General features: G+C 41.5%; 1 protein-coding gene across 1 annotated transcript in view; it reads left to right on the top strand.

Moving 5' to 3' along the window:
* Positions 1–13968, top strand: part of LOC115224781 (SH3 domain-binding glutamic acid-rich-like protein 3) — a 40391-nt gene extending 26423 nt beyond the window's left edge. The window contains exons 2-4 of the mRNA XM_029795691.2: positions 2583–2750; positions 8052–8126; positions 13905–13968. Of these exons, the coding sequence (XP_029651551.1) occupies positions 2583–2750; positions 8052–8117 (234 nt within the window). The 3' untranslated portion in view covers positions 8118–8126; positions 13905–13968. The remainder of the gene's footprint in view (positions 1–2582; positions 2751–8051; positions 8127–13904) is intronic.
* Positions 13969–14190: the final 222 nt, after the last annotated feature.

Genomic DNA, 14190 nt, shown 5'->3' with positions numbered 1-14190 from the left:
TACTAGTGGAGGGGAGTTATCTTTCCCCATGCCGAACTGACACCTCTGACATAAAGTACCATTTATGTCCTGGGTCATACAATCTTTGCCTCCGCAACCTGTGTGGCTTTCCTTGTACCGATATTAGAAACAATAATGTCACAATCAGAGGAACATCAAATAAAGTACCTTGTGGTATTTAGTTAATGACATGGATTTAATCAACTAAACCCTTCTCTCTTTCAGCCTGTCGTTAATATTAGGAATGCTATTATTAGCAATGGTATTAATTAGTGCTTGTTGGTGGTGTTATTTGCTGAAAGTATTTCTACAGTAACTACTTTGTTTCTGCCTATAAACACACTGACTACTCTGTGTGTGTGTGTGAGTGCCTATCTGATCTACGTATCTATATATATGTATATATATGTATATATAATGTCAGTGTGTGTTATTAGCAATTTTCTTTGTTCAATGGTATTTCCAGTCAATCTCTCCCTGAGTCGTTCCTCTCTCACAGACAGTAACTTTTTTTATGGACTTCGCCTCACTTCCTATTTTCTGGTTAACCTTTGTGTGTACAAATGCATAGCTGTGTATGTCGGTCGGTATATGTACAAGCATGTGTTTTGTAATTAGAACAGTAGTGAGGGCGCGTGGCTTCGGGGTTAGGGCATTCGGCTCATGATCGTAAGGTTGTGAGTTCGATTCTCGGCGACACATGTCCTTGAGCAAGACACTTTATTTCACGTTGCTCCAGTCCACTCAGCTGGCAAAAATGAGTTGTACTTGTATTTCAAAGGGTCAGCCTTGTCACTCTCTGTGTCACGCTAATTATCCCCAAGAACTACGTTAAGGGTACACGTGTCTGTGGAATGCTCAGCCATTTGCACGTTAATTTCACGAGCAAGCTGTTCCGTTGATCGTATCAGCTGGGACCCTCGTCGTCGTAACCGGCGGAGTCTTTAAAAAATTAGAACAGTCTTTTATTTTTGTTTGTTCAACCACCTGATCGGGTACACTGATAATGCCAGCTTTACTCACTTTTAACAGTTCCTCTCTGAGGATGGCCACAGGCATAACAGAATATTCAGGGTTTTTTTTTTTGTTGTTATTTTCCTTTTTTAGCAGAGACATGGCCCCTTATGCAGGTAGAGTCTAGACTGCTAAACAGTTTGAAATTACTACTACTATTTACTATTTTACTTGTTTCAGTCATTTGGCTGTGGCCATGCTGGAGCACCGCCTTTAGTTGAGCAAATTGACCCCAAGGCTTATTCTTTGTAAGCCTAGTACTTATTCTGTCGGTCTCTTTTGCTGAACCGCTAAGTTACGGGTTGTCAAGCGATGTTGGTGGAGACAAATACAGACACACAAACATATACACATACATATATTCATACATATACATATATATGACGGGCTTCTTTCAGTTTCCGTCTGCCAAATCCACTCACAAGGCTTTGGTCAGCCTGAGGCTATAGTAGAAGACATTTGCCCAAGGTGCTACGCAGTGGCACTGAACCCGGAACCATGTGGTTCATAAGCAAGCTACTTACCACACAGCAACTCTTACGCCTAGTGAAATTTATGAAACCAAATACACAAAAATATTTACAATGCTGGAGATATTTCCATGAAGTTTAATAGTGATTTCTCTATAATAAATCCTCGACATTTTTTGAGGGCCACTTTTCCAGTTTTTTAAATTTTTAATCAGGAATAAAAAAGTGCAACTTATACACGAGTAAATATGATGTGTATATGTGTTTGTTTGCATTTTGACTTCTCCAAAAATTGCTGAGCTGCAAGCAGTGAAGTTCTTGTCATTTCTCCTGTCAGCAAATTATCTGCTAGCTTTGTGTCTTTGAAGGTGTGTAGAATAAGAGTTCCCTTACTTGGAAAACAGGTAAGGGTTAGCGACAGGAAAACTGTCCTCCTGTAAAACAATACTGCCTCAATATTATAATAATAATAATGAAATTAATTGTATACAGTGCTCAGGTGCACCACAACTTGTCAGAAAGTGCGTATAAAGTACATGCAGTAATGTACAAATGTCTGAAAAGCGAACAATGCTTGCGTGTGTATGGAGGGGAGAAAATCAGGTGTAGTGTTGGCGAATCTCAGGAAGCATGGAAGTTTTGAAGGATGCAGTGCTCCGACAACTAACAACTGATGCCGGCAGTTTGTTCCACGCTTCAGCAACTCTCAGCGTGAAAAAATGTTTCCTGAAGTCATGGGAGCTGTGCTGTTTTCTGATTTTGTAAATATGTCCACGGGTGTTAAACGGGTGGAGTTTGAAAAGGTGCTCAGAGTTATTGTTTGTAAGATGGTTGATAATTTTATGGGTGTCTGCCAAGTCAGCTGCCAGACGTCGGAGTTTCAATGTGTCCATGCCCAGGGAAGTAAGGCGTTCAGAATATGGCAAATGCCTGATGGAGGGTATTCTTTTGGTTGCACGTCGCTGAACAGCTTCCAGACCTATGCTTGCATGAAAAAAAATGGACATTAAAAAAAACCCAGATGAATTTGTATAAATGAAGTTACTGTTGTCATTCAGTTTATAAACTGGATTTTTTTTGTTCTATTTTTTTGTGCAGACCAAGAAAAAGATTGAAAGCATTAAAACCGTTCTGAATTCCAAAAACATTGAATTTACCGAAATTGACATTTCCAAGGATGTGGAGGACAAAAACAAGATGCGTTCGTTGTGTGGCAATGAAGCAGCCCTCCCACCACAGTTGTTCAATGAAGAGGAATATTTAGGGGTGAGTTGACTGTTAATATTTCCTTTTGAGTTTTTGTTGTTGTTGTACCCTTTTGTTACTAACCCGGCCAAAACCGGCTCTGGCTCTGTGGTAAAATGTCCTGCTTTCATAAGTTTTGAATTAAAATATTCCACCAAGCCTTAGTCACAATTTATGTTCCAAACACTAGCTTAATGATAACTAAGTTATTTTACAAAGTCCTTTGTTATATTTAAAATAATTGAAAGAAACACAGAGCATCTCAAAATAAATACAGTAATGAAAGGGTTAACTCCTATCTTTGTCCTGATCCATCAGCCCTTGCCACTCTGGGTTTTTTTTTACCTCCCATGTAATCTCCCACTTCAGCTCTAACCCCACATGAAGCCTCTTAACTCTACCCTTATCCACCAGCCCCCTGGTTTGCCTTTTTCATCATCAGTCAATGATATTGCAGAGACAATAACTTCACCACCTCTGCTGTGCCTGGGCTGTTTCCAGCAGCATCTGCCTGGCTCCAGGTACCCTTACAAACCTCTCCACTTGTGGATGTGTCACAAGGAAAAGATAATGCATTTGCAGCATCCATGGAGTAGCAGGGAATGCCAGATATTGGTTAAGTATAACCATGCATATCTGTGTGAGGGTCACTTTGGATTATGTAGCCCTAAATACTCATAAACAGGTAGGGTGGTCATGGCTAGAATGATCAGAGTTCACCTGGGACTAAACAATGACAAGATATTTGGTTAAATGAAAGCATTTTAGACATACCAGGTGTCTTGTTTTGTAGAGGCCCTCCCATTGATAGGCTAATATATGGTGGTTTATTGTATATTAGATGTTGTGTGATAGTCTAGTCATGTTTATCCTTTACAGTGGAGGAGAACAAGGTGGACTTGACCAGAGCGCAACAGATGCTGGTTTTTCTGCACCTGTTGCTTGTGGTGGTGCAGATGTCGGGGACAGTATTTTGTGATTAATGAGACTGTTGATGTTTCCCTTTTTTTTTTCTGTGTATATGCATTCTTTTTTAATAAGGTTTGTCTAGATTGAATGAATGAGATGGTGTAATTGTCATGTCACCTGGGTCAACTGTGAGAAGATGTGAATGTGTTTTGTGGAGCAAGAGAGAGAGAGAGTTGTGAAGACATGGGTGTGTTTGTAAAGAGAGACACTGCTGAGTCTGATAAAACATGTTTATCCTTGCAAAGCGAGAGAGAGAGACGGCTGTCAATAGACTTGAGTTTGTAACAAGTTAGATTACACTGTCTCTCCTTCATGGAATGTGAAATATTTCCACAGCAATTAAACACCTGTCTTACTTCACCATCCCTTCCTCCTCATCGCCTCACCTTGACCTTTCAATCTCTCATTACCGACTTCTTGTCTTCTCTTTGTAATTATTAACACGTACAGCTTCCTATCTGTCATACATCAATGTGTATCTTCATATTGGTGTGTACTATATCATACATTCATGTGTACTATGTAAGATCATTGTGTACTGTGTCACATTGATGTGTACCATGTCATACATTCATGTGTACTATGTAAGATCATTGTGTACTGTGTCACATTGATGTGTACTGTGTCATACATTCATGTGTACTATGTAAGATCATTGTGTACTGTGTCACATTGATATATGCTATGTAAGATCATTGTGTACTGTGTCACATTGATGTGTACTATGTAAGATCATTGTGTACTGTGTCACATTGATGTGTACTATGTAAGATCATTGTGTACTGTGTCACATTGATGTGTACTATGTAAGATCATTGTGTACTGTGTCACATTGATGTGTACTATGTAAGATCATTGTGTACTGTGTCACATTGATGTGTACTATGTAGATCATTGTGTACTGTGTCACATTGATGTGTACTATGTAAGATCATTGTGTACTGTGTCACATTGATGTGTACTATGTAAGATCATTGTGTACTGTGTCACATTGATGTGTACTATGTAAGATCATTGTGTACTGTGTCACATTGATGTATACTATGTAAGATCATTGTGTACTGTGTCACATTGATGTATACTATGTAAGATCATTGTGTACTGTGTCACATTGATGTGTACTATGTAAGATCATTGTATACTGTGTCACATTGATGTGTACTATGTAAGATCATTGTGTACTGTGTCACATTGATGTATACTATGTAAGATCATTGTGTACTGTGTGACATTGATGTGTACTATGTAAGATCATTGTGTACTGTGTCACATTGATGTGTACTATGTAATATCATTGTGTACTGTGTCACATTGATGTGTACTATGTAAGATCATTGTGTACTGTGTCACATTGATGTGTACTATGTAAGATCATTGTGTGTGCTGTGTCACATTGATGTGTACTATGTAAGATCATTGTGTACTGTGTCACATTGATGTGTACTATGTAAGATCATTGTGTACTGTGTCACATTGATGTGTACTATGTAAGATCATTGTGTACTGTGTCACATTGATGTGTACTATGTAAGATCATTGTGTACTGTGTCACATTGATGTGTACTATGTAAGATCATTGTGTACTGTGTCACATTGATGTGTACTATGTAAGATCATTGTGTACTGTGTCACATTGATGTGTACTATGTAAGATCATTGTGTACTGTGTCACATTGATGTGTACTATGTAAGATCATTGTGTACTGTGTCACATTGATGTATACTATGTAAGATCATTGTGTACTGTGTCACATTGATGTATACTATGTAAGATCATTGTGTACTGTGTCACATTGATGTGTACTATGTAAGATCATTGTGTACTGTGTCACATTGATGTGTACTATGTAAGATCATTGTGTGTGCTGTGTCACATTGATGTGTACTATGTAAGATCATTGTGTACTGTGTCACATTGATGTATACTATGTAAGATCATTGTGTACTGTGTCACATTGATGTGTACTATGTAAGATCATTGTGTACTGTGTCACATTGATGTGTACTATGTAAGATCATTGTGTACTGTGTCACATTGATGTGTACTATGTAAGATCATTGTGTACTGTGTCACATTGATGTATACTATGTAAGATCATTGTGTACTGTGTCACATTGATGTGTACTATGTAAGATCATTGTGTACTGTGTCACATTGATGTGTACTATGTAAGATCATTGTGTACTGTGTCACATTGATGTGTACTATGTAAGATCATTGTGTACTGTGTCACATTGATGTGTACTATGTAAGATCATTGTGTACTGTGTCACATTGATGTGTACTATGTAAGATCATTGTGTGTGCTGTGTCACATTGATGTGTACTATGTAAGATCATTGTGTGTGCTGTGTCACATTGATGTGTACTATGTAGATCATTGTGTACTGTGTCACATGATGTGTACTATGTAAGATCATTGTGTACTGTGTCACATTGATGTGTACTATGTAAGATCATTGTGTACTGTGTCACATTGATGTGTACTATGTAGATCATTGTGTACTGTGTCTCATTGATGTGTACTATGTAAGATCATTGTGTACTGTGTCACATTGATGTGTACTATGTAAGATCATTGTGTACTGTGTCACATTGATGTGTACTATGTAAGATCATTGTGTGTGCTGTGTCACATTGATGTGTACTATGTAAGATCATTGTGTGTGCTGTGTCACATTGATGTGTACTATGTAAGATCATTGTGTACTGTGTTACATTGATGTGTACTATGTAAGATCATTGTGTACTGTGTCACATTGATGTGTACTATGTAAGATCATTGTGTACTGTGTCACATTGATGTGTACTATGTAGATCATTGTGTGTGTGCTGTGTCACATTGATTGTACTATGTAAGATCATTGTGTACTGTGTCACATTGATGTGTACTATGTAAGATCATTGTGTACTGTGTCACATTGATGTGTACTATGTAAGATCATTGTGTACTGTGTCACATTGATGTATACTATGTGTCATACGTGCAGTGTCATTCATTTCTAATATTCTGCAAAAGCATTGTTTGGCAATGGGGAAATGTTACACCTCATTTGGAAACGGGTGGGGGTTGGCAACAGGAAGAATATCTGGTCATGGAAAATCCAACTTGGTAAACTCTGTCTGACTCCTGTAAGCATTCAAGAATAAGCCCCATGATGATGGTGGACCAAATTAATGAAAACGTAGTACAGGTGTGTATATAAATCGTTATCATCATCATCATTTTGTATTTCTTTACTACCCACAAGGGGCTAAACGCAGAGGACAAACAAGGACAGACAAACGGATTAAGTCGATTATATCGCACCCAGTGCGTAACTGGTACTTATTTAATCGACCCCGAAAGGACGAAAGGCAAAGTCGACCTCGGCGGAATTTGAACTCAGAACTCAGACGAAATACAGCTACGCATTTCGCCCGGCGTGCTAACGTTTCTGCCAGCTCATCATCTTCATTGTTTTAGCATTCACCTCTCCATGTTTGAACGGGGTTGGGCAAAGCTTGTTGAAGCAGATTTTCTAAGACTGGACGTTCTTCCTGTTGCCAACCTTCGTTTCCAAGGGAGGTAATCTTTTCCCATGGCCAGACATGATTTTCAAACAAAACTGGGAATGAAGGATGCCATTTGTTTACAACTATGATGCAATGTTAAGGCAAGGGGCACATTAAAACAAGCACACGCACAAAACGAGAAGTTTCTTTTGAAAGGCTGAGGACGCTCGACCTTTATTCTCTTGAAAAACGCCGCCGCCGTGGTGATCTCATTCTCGCCCACAACATCATAAGCGGAAAGTGTAACCTCTCGAAAGAGCTGTTCTTCACTCCTGCTCCAGAGCGTCGGCTGCGGGGTCATTCCGAAAAGCTCTATCTGCGACGATTTCATCTCAATCGAAGGAGAGGAGCTTTCTCCGTCCAGGTTGCGGATCCTTGGAACAAGCTGCCAGACGAGATGGTGAAGATGCCGACGACCGCTTTGTTCAAAGCCTCCCTGGACCTCAAGTGGCCTGAACTCTTTACATGAACACCACCCTGTACTTAACTCCATGTCCCCCTACATGGCCTTGCTATTTGCTTTTGAGCCAATTAACTAACTAACTAACTAACTTCTGTCTACCAAGTCCATTCAGAAGGCTTTCGTTAGCCCAGGGTTATAGTAGAAGACAACTGCCCAAGATGCCATGCAGTGGGATTGAATCCGAAGCCATGTGGTCGACCACATGGCTTCAGGTTCAATCCCTCGCCAGTACCTATAAATAAATGATGTAAAGAAAAATTCTCTCTCTAAAAATTAACTGATAATTTTGTAATGAAATAATTTTTTTAATCTTTTTGCTTCGTCTCCCTTGCAGGATTACGACCTGTTTTATGAGGCCGTTGAGGCCCAGGATGTAAAGAAATTTCTGAAACTTGAATGAAACATTGGTGTAAGTATATTACTATGACTACTGCTCCTCCTCTCACCAACACCACCACTACTTTTACTACTACTACTACTACTACTACTACTACTACTACCACCACTACTACTACTACTACTATCACTACTGCTACCTCTACTACAATCACTACTACTACTATCACTACTGCTACCTCTACTACAATCACTACTACTATTTATATGTCTTACCAGTGCTGGGAGAGTGATAATGACAGGGAATTGTCTCCTCTTGACTAACTTACATAAAAAAAGACTTCTTTAAAACAGTCCCCTTGCTGCCTCCCTCTGCAGCACATTTTTTAGCCCCGGGTCAGCCCCCCCGAGGCGTTCCTGACACAACCATTCCCATCTTTTTATCAGGCTACTGGATTAAACCAGACTGTACCAGTTTGGTGGGGAAACTAGTTTCCTTTGTTTTGCTTCATATTTTCTCTTCTAAAAATAATTGTACTGAAACAATTAAAATATTTGCGATTCAGTCTTTGTAAACCACAACTATTGTCATAATGCTACAAAACTGTTGTTTTATAATGTTTGTCATTCGGCACGTAAAAAGCACCATCCGATCGTGGCCGTTGCTAGCCTTGCCTGGCCCCCATGCTGGTGGCACGTAAAAAGCACCATCCGATCGTGGCCGTTGCTAGCCTTGCCTGGCCCCCATGCTGGTGGCACGTAAAAAGCACCATCCGATCGTGGCCGTTGGCAGCCTCGCCTGGCCCCGTGCTGGTGGAACGTAAAAAGCACCATCCGATCGTGGCCGTTGCTAGCCTTGCCTGGCCCCCATGCTGGTGGCACGTAAAAAGCACCATCCGATCGGAGCCGTTGTCAGCCTCGCCTGGCACCTATGTCGGTGGCACGTAAAAAGCACCATCCGATCGGGGCCATTGGCAGCCTCGCCTGGCCCCCGTGCCGGTGGAACGTAAAAAGCACCATCCGATCGTGGCCGTTTGCCACCCACTACACTCACGGAGTGGTTGGCGTTAGGAAGGGCATCCAGACGTAGAAACATTGCCAGATCAGACTGGGCCTGATGCAGCCTTCCAGCTTCACAGACCCCAGTTGGACCGTCCAACCCATGCTAGCATGGAAAGCGGACGCTAAACGATGATGATGATGATCATAATCATTCATAATGTTCACTATAAGCTCCAGCATGGCTGTGTGGTTAAGAAGCTTGCTTTGCAACCAGAAGGAAACTGTGTGGAAGCCCTATCCCAACCACATTGTTCTGGGGTCAGTCCCACTGTGTGGCACCTTCAGCAAGTGTCTTCTACTATAGCCTCAGGCTGACCAAAGCCTTGTGAGCAGATTTGGTAGACAGAAACTGAAAGAAGCCTGTCAAATATGTCTGTGTTTTTTTTTGTCCCCCACCACCACCACCTAACAACTGGTGTTGGTGTGTTTACATCCCCGTAATTTAGCAGTTTGGCAAAAGATTCTGATAGAATAAGTATCAGGCTTCAAAGCAAAAAAAAAAAAGTACTGGAGTTGATTTGTTTGACTAAAAGTTTTTTTCAAGGTGGTGCTCCAGCATGGCCATAGTGTAATGACTGAAAGGAGTAAAATATAAACGGTGTATCTACATATATATATATATATAAGAGCAATAAAGATTCAAGTTAATTTAAAAAAAATTTACTTGAATATGGTACCTAACTTAGATGCACCAAAAAAAACTATACTGATTTAACAATACAGTAATGTGGGGTGATTATAAGCGAGAAAGAAGCAACAAGAATGGATAGGTTTTTAGTACGATCGTTTCATACAAGGACAGGTTTTATTAAAAGTTGCAAAGATTACAGCATATAAACGAGTCCCGTACTCATCAGCTAAAATACATGTAAGTTCTCTAGACATCCTAGTGTTTGAGGCTATACTCATGAAGTAATGTAGATAATTAAACAGATTTCTAAAGTTCATTAAAGTTCTTTAAAGATGATGTACAGTCTTATCACAGAATTTTAAAAAAGTTTTGATAGCATCACAGATAGCATCCATTTCTCTGGAAACTTACATCTACACCATTGGAATCTGTGCATATATACAAAGGATTAATTCACCCTCTCTGTAATGCTAATAAGCAGGAATTGAGACCCACCTCGTTGTAATTAACAATGGATAAATTTGTCTCCTGTGAGTATATAATCCCTCATCATATCTATGGAAATTCATATGGATTAGGTCACCTTCTCTGTGATGCTATCAAAACTTTTTTAAAATTCTGTGATAAGACTGTACATCATCTTTAAAGAACTTTAATGAACTTTAGAAATCTGTTTAATTATCTACATTACTTCATGAGTATAGCCTCAAACACTAGGATGTCTAGAGAACTTACATGTATTTTAGCTGATGAGTACGGGACTCGTTTATATGCTGTAATCTTTGCAACTTTTAATAAAACCTGTCCTTGTATGAAACGATCGTACTAAAAACCTATCCATTCTTGTTGCTCTTTCTCGCTTATATATATATATATATATATATATATCTACTTATATTGCAAAATGACTGGTACTGTTTTAACTGCATGTTTTATAAGTGGAAAGTGTAACCTCTCGAAAGAGCTGTTCTTCACTCCTGCTCCCAAGCGTAGGCTGCGGGGTCACTCCGGAAAACTCTATCTGCGACGATTTCATCTCAATCGAAGGAGAGGGGCTTTCTCCGTCCGGGTTGCGGATCCGTGGAATAAGCTGCCGGACGAGATAGTGAAGATGCCGACTACCGCTCGGTTCAAAGACTCTCTTAACCAGAAATGGCCTGAACTCTTTGCATGAACACCCTCCCTGTACATAACTCCATGTCCCCCTACATGGCCTTGCTTTTTGCTTTTTGAGCCAAAAAAAATTAACTTAACTAACTATGTCAGAGTATCTCTCTCTTGGAAGAGCTGCTTTATTAGAAATAATTGCTTTCGAGCATTGGGCTTCATGGAGACAAAGTGGCTGAGTTCCTTTCGAGTGTTGGGGTTTACAGAGGCAATGGCCAAGATCTTTGGCATTATGTTGTGCTCGAGAAGACCTATTAAGGCGAGCAAAAGTCCAGTTGTGGCAGATACCAGTGTCACACAAATGGCACCCATGCTGGTGGCACGTAAAAGCATCCATTACACACTTGGAGTGATTGTGTTAGGAAGGGCATCAAGTTGTAGAAAACCATTCCAAATCAGACTGGATCCTGGCGCAGCCTTCCAGTGTGCCAGCTCAGTCAAATTCGTCCAACCCATGCCAGCATGAACAATGGACATTAAATGATGATGATGAATGGGAGCTTGTCACTGGAACCTACTATGACAACCGAGAAAGTGGCAAAAATGTCATACCAAATTTTGTCACTTAAATCCAGCGACCTACAGAAGATGTCTCACTCTCATTTCATTACTTGATCTGTTTCGGATTTTATTAACTAGCTTAAAAGCTGTACTCTGTGCTGGCTTTTATGCTAGGTCCTGCTGAGGGCTAATTGGGCCTGCATCCCAAAACGAAAGAGAGCTAAATAGCTTGAATATGATGCATTTATAATGACTGTAATACAATATTAATCCTGTAATACAATCATTTTATTGTTCCAGTCCCAAGTTGAATTCCAGCTGTAGGCCAATTCGTCCCAAAGTTCTCATCTGGATGTAAAATTGACAAAGCTAATGCCATTTAATCTCCCCCTTGGTCTCTGATAACATCTGACAAACGCCAACCAAGATGGTGTGTGAATCAGCCAAGCTTTTGGGTTGCTATTTCTGCTAGAAATAGCAGCCCAAATGCTTTCAAATCAGATCCAAATGCTGGATGTTCAAGAAGAAAATTTTCAAACCCGGTATCATCCTGATTCCAAAAAGAGATATGTCTTTGTAGAGCAAATGAAGACTGTGATAGATGGGTCCTGGACAGACAGGATTTCACATTTATTGTTTTGGAAGTCTTATTGGCAATGACTGCAATGACGTAAAAAAACATATCCATACAAATGTAAGGGTGAAAGGGAATCGCAATAATCAGGCTGAATCTGAGTGGGCTTCCATCATCTGACAAGATGGGGCAAGAAGGCAGCGAGCTGGCAGAATCGTTAGCAGTATTTCGTCTGCCGCTATGTTCTGAGTTCAAATTCCGCCAAGGTCGACTTTGCCTTTCATCCTTTCGGGGTCAATTAAATAAGTACCAGTTACGCACTGGGGTCAATGTAATCGACTTAATCCGTTTGTTTGTCCTCTCTGTGTTTAGCCCCTTGTGGGTAGTAAAGAAATAGGTATTTCGTCTGCTGTTACGTTCTGAGTTCAAATTCCGCCGAGGTCAACTTTGCCTTTCATCCTTTCGAGGTCAATTAAATAAGTACCAGTTATGCACTGGGGTCAATGTAATCGACTTAATCCGTTTGTTTGTCCCCTCTGTGTGTAGCCCCTTGTGGGTAGTAAAGAAATAGGTATTTCGTTTGCTGCTACGTTCTGAGTTCAAATTCTGCTGAGGTTGACTTTGCCTTTCACACACACAAACACATGTATGCACACACCTATATACTCTTTTACTTGTTTCAGTCATTTGACTGTGGTCATGCTGGGGCACCACCTTTAGTTGAGCAAATCAACCCCAGGACTTATTCTTTGTAAGACTAGTACTTATTCTATCGGTCTCTTTTGCCGAACCGCTAAGTTATGCAGATGTAAACACACCAGCATTGGTTGTCAAGCAATGTTGGGGGGACAAATACAGACACCCACCCACACATACATACATACAACATATATATAACAGGCTTCTTTCAGTTTCTGTCTACCAAATCCACTCATCAGGCTATACTAGGAGACACTTGCCCAAGGTGCCATGCAGTGGTAATGAGCCCAGAACCATGTGGTTGGTAAGCAAGCTACTTACCACACAGCCACTCGTGCGCCTCATCATTATCATCGTTTAACGTCCGCTTTCCATGCTAGCATGGGTTGGACGGTTCAACTGAGGTCTGGGAAGCCAGAAGGCTGCACCAGGCCAGTCTGATCTGGCAGTGTTTCTACAGCTGAATGCCCTTCCTAACGCCAACCACTCCGTGAGTGTAGTGGGTGCTTTTTACGTGCCACCGACACAGGTGCCAGACAAGGCTGGCGAACGGCCACGCTCGGATGGTGCTTTTTACGTGCCACTGGCACAGAGGCCAGGCGAGGCTGGCAACTGCCACGATCGGATGGTGTTTGTTACATGCCACCGGCACGGGGCCCAGGCGAGGCTGGCAAACGGCCACGATCGGATGGTGCTTTTTACGTGCCACCGACACAGGTGCCAGACAAGGCTGGCGAACGGCCACGCTCGGATGGTGCTTTTTACGTGCCACTGGCACAGAGGCCAGGCGAGGCTGGCAACAGCCACGATCGGATGGTGTTTGTTACATGCCACCGGCACGGGGGCCAGGCGAGGCTGGCAAACGGCTACGATCGGATGGTGCTTTTTACATGCTACTGGCACGGGGGCCAGGCGAGGCTGGCGAACGGCCACGCTCGGATGGTGCTTTTTACGTGCCACCGGCACAGAGGCCAGGCGAGGCTGGCAACAGCCACGATCGGATGGTGTTTGTTACATGCCACCGGCACAGAGGCCAGTTGATGCGGCGCTGGCTACGGCCACGTTTGCCTATAAAAAACAAATGCTTCGCCTGCTGGGGGACACGAACCCACAACCCTCAGATTAAAAGTCTGATGCTCTACCAACTGAACTGTGAGGGCATATCTAATTCTTCTTCTCCAAAATAAAACCTGTTCATTTCTTCTTTCTTTTTTCAGCTTCCTGACATCATCAAACCTGCTGCTTCCAGTCACCTGATTCCATTACAAAGAAGAAGAAGAAGAATGAGGAATTAACGGGATTCAGAAGTATTATAGGGGAATGGGATGGGAGGGGCAGGGGTTAGGAGGAGGAGGAGGAGGATATGTAGCCAGTGTGGGAGGGGTATGATGACAGTTGAGGGTTAGGGCCATGTTTTTAGGGGGTACCCCGGCTGGTTTTAGTAGAGGTTACTATGACCCTGGTTTGGTGTTGGTCGGTGGGTGGGCGGGTGGGTGTGCATCT

The sequence above is a fragment of the Octopus sinensis genome, linkage group LG26, assembly GCF_006345805.1.
Source record: "Octopus sinensis linkage group LG26, ASM634580v1, whole genome shotgun sequence".
Classification (NCBI taxonomy): domain Eukaryota; kingdom Metazoa; phylum Mollusca; class Cephalopoda; order Octopoda; family Octopodidae; genus Octopus; species Octopus sinensis.
Note: the sequence above shows the minus strand (reverse complement) of the source record. Positions and strands in the feature narration are given on the sequence as shown.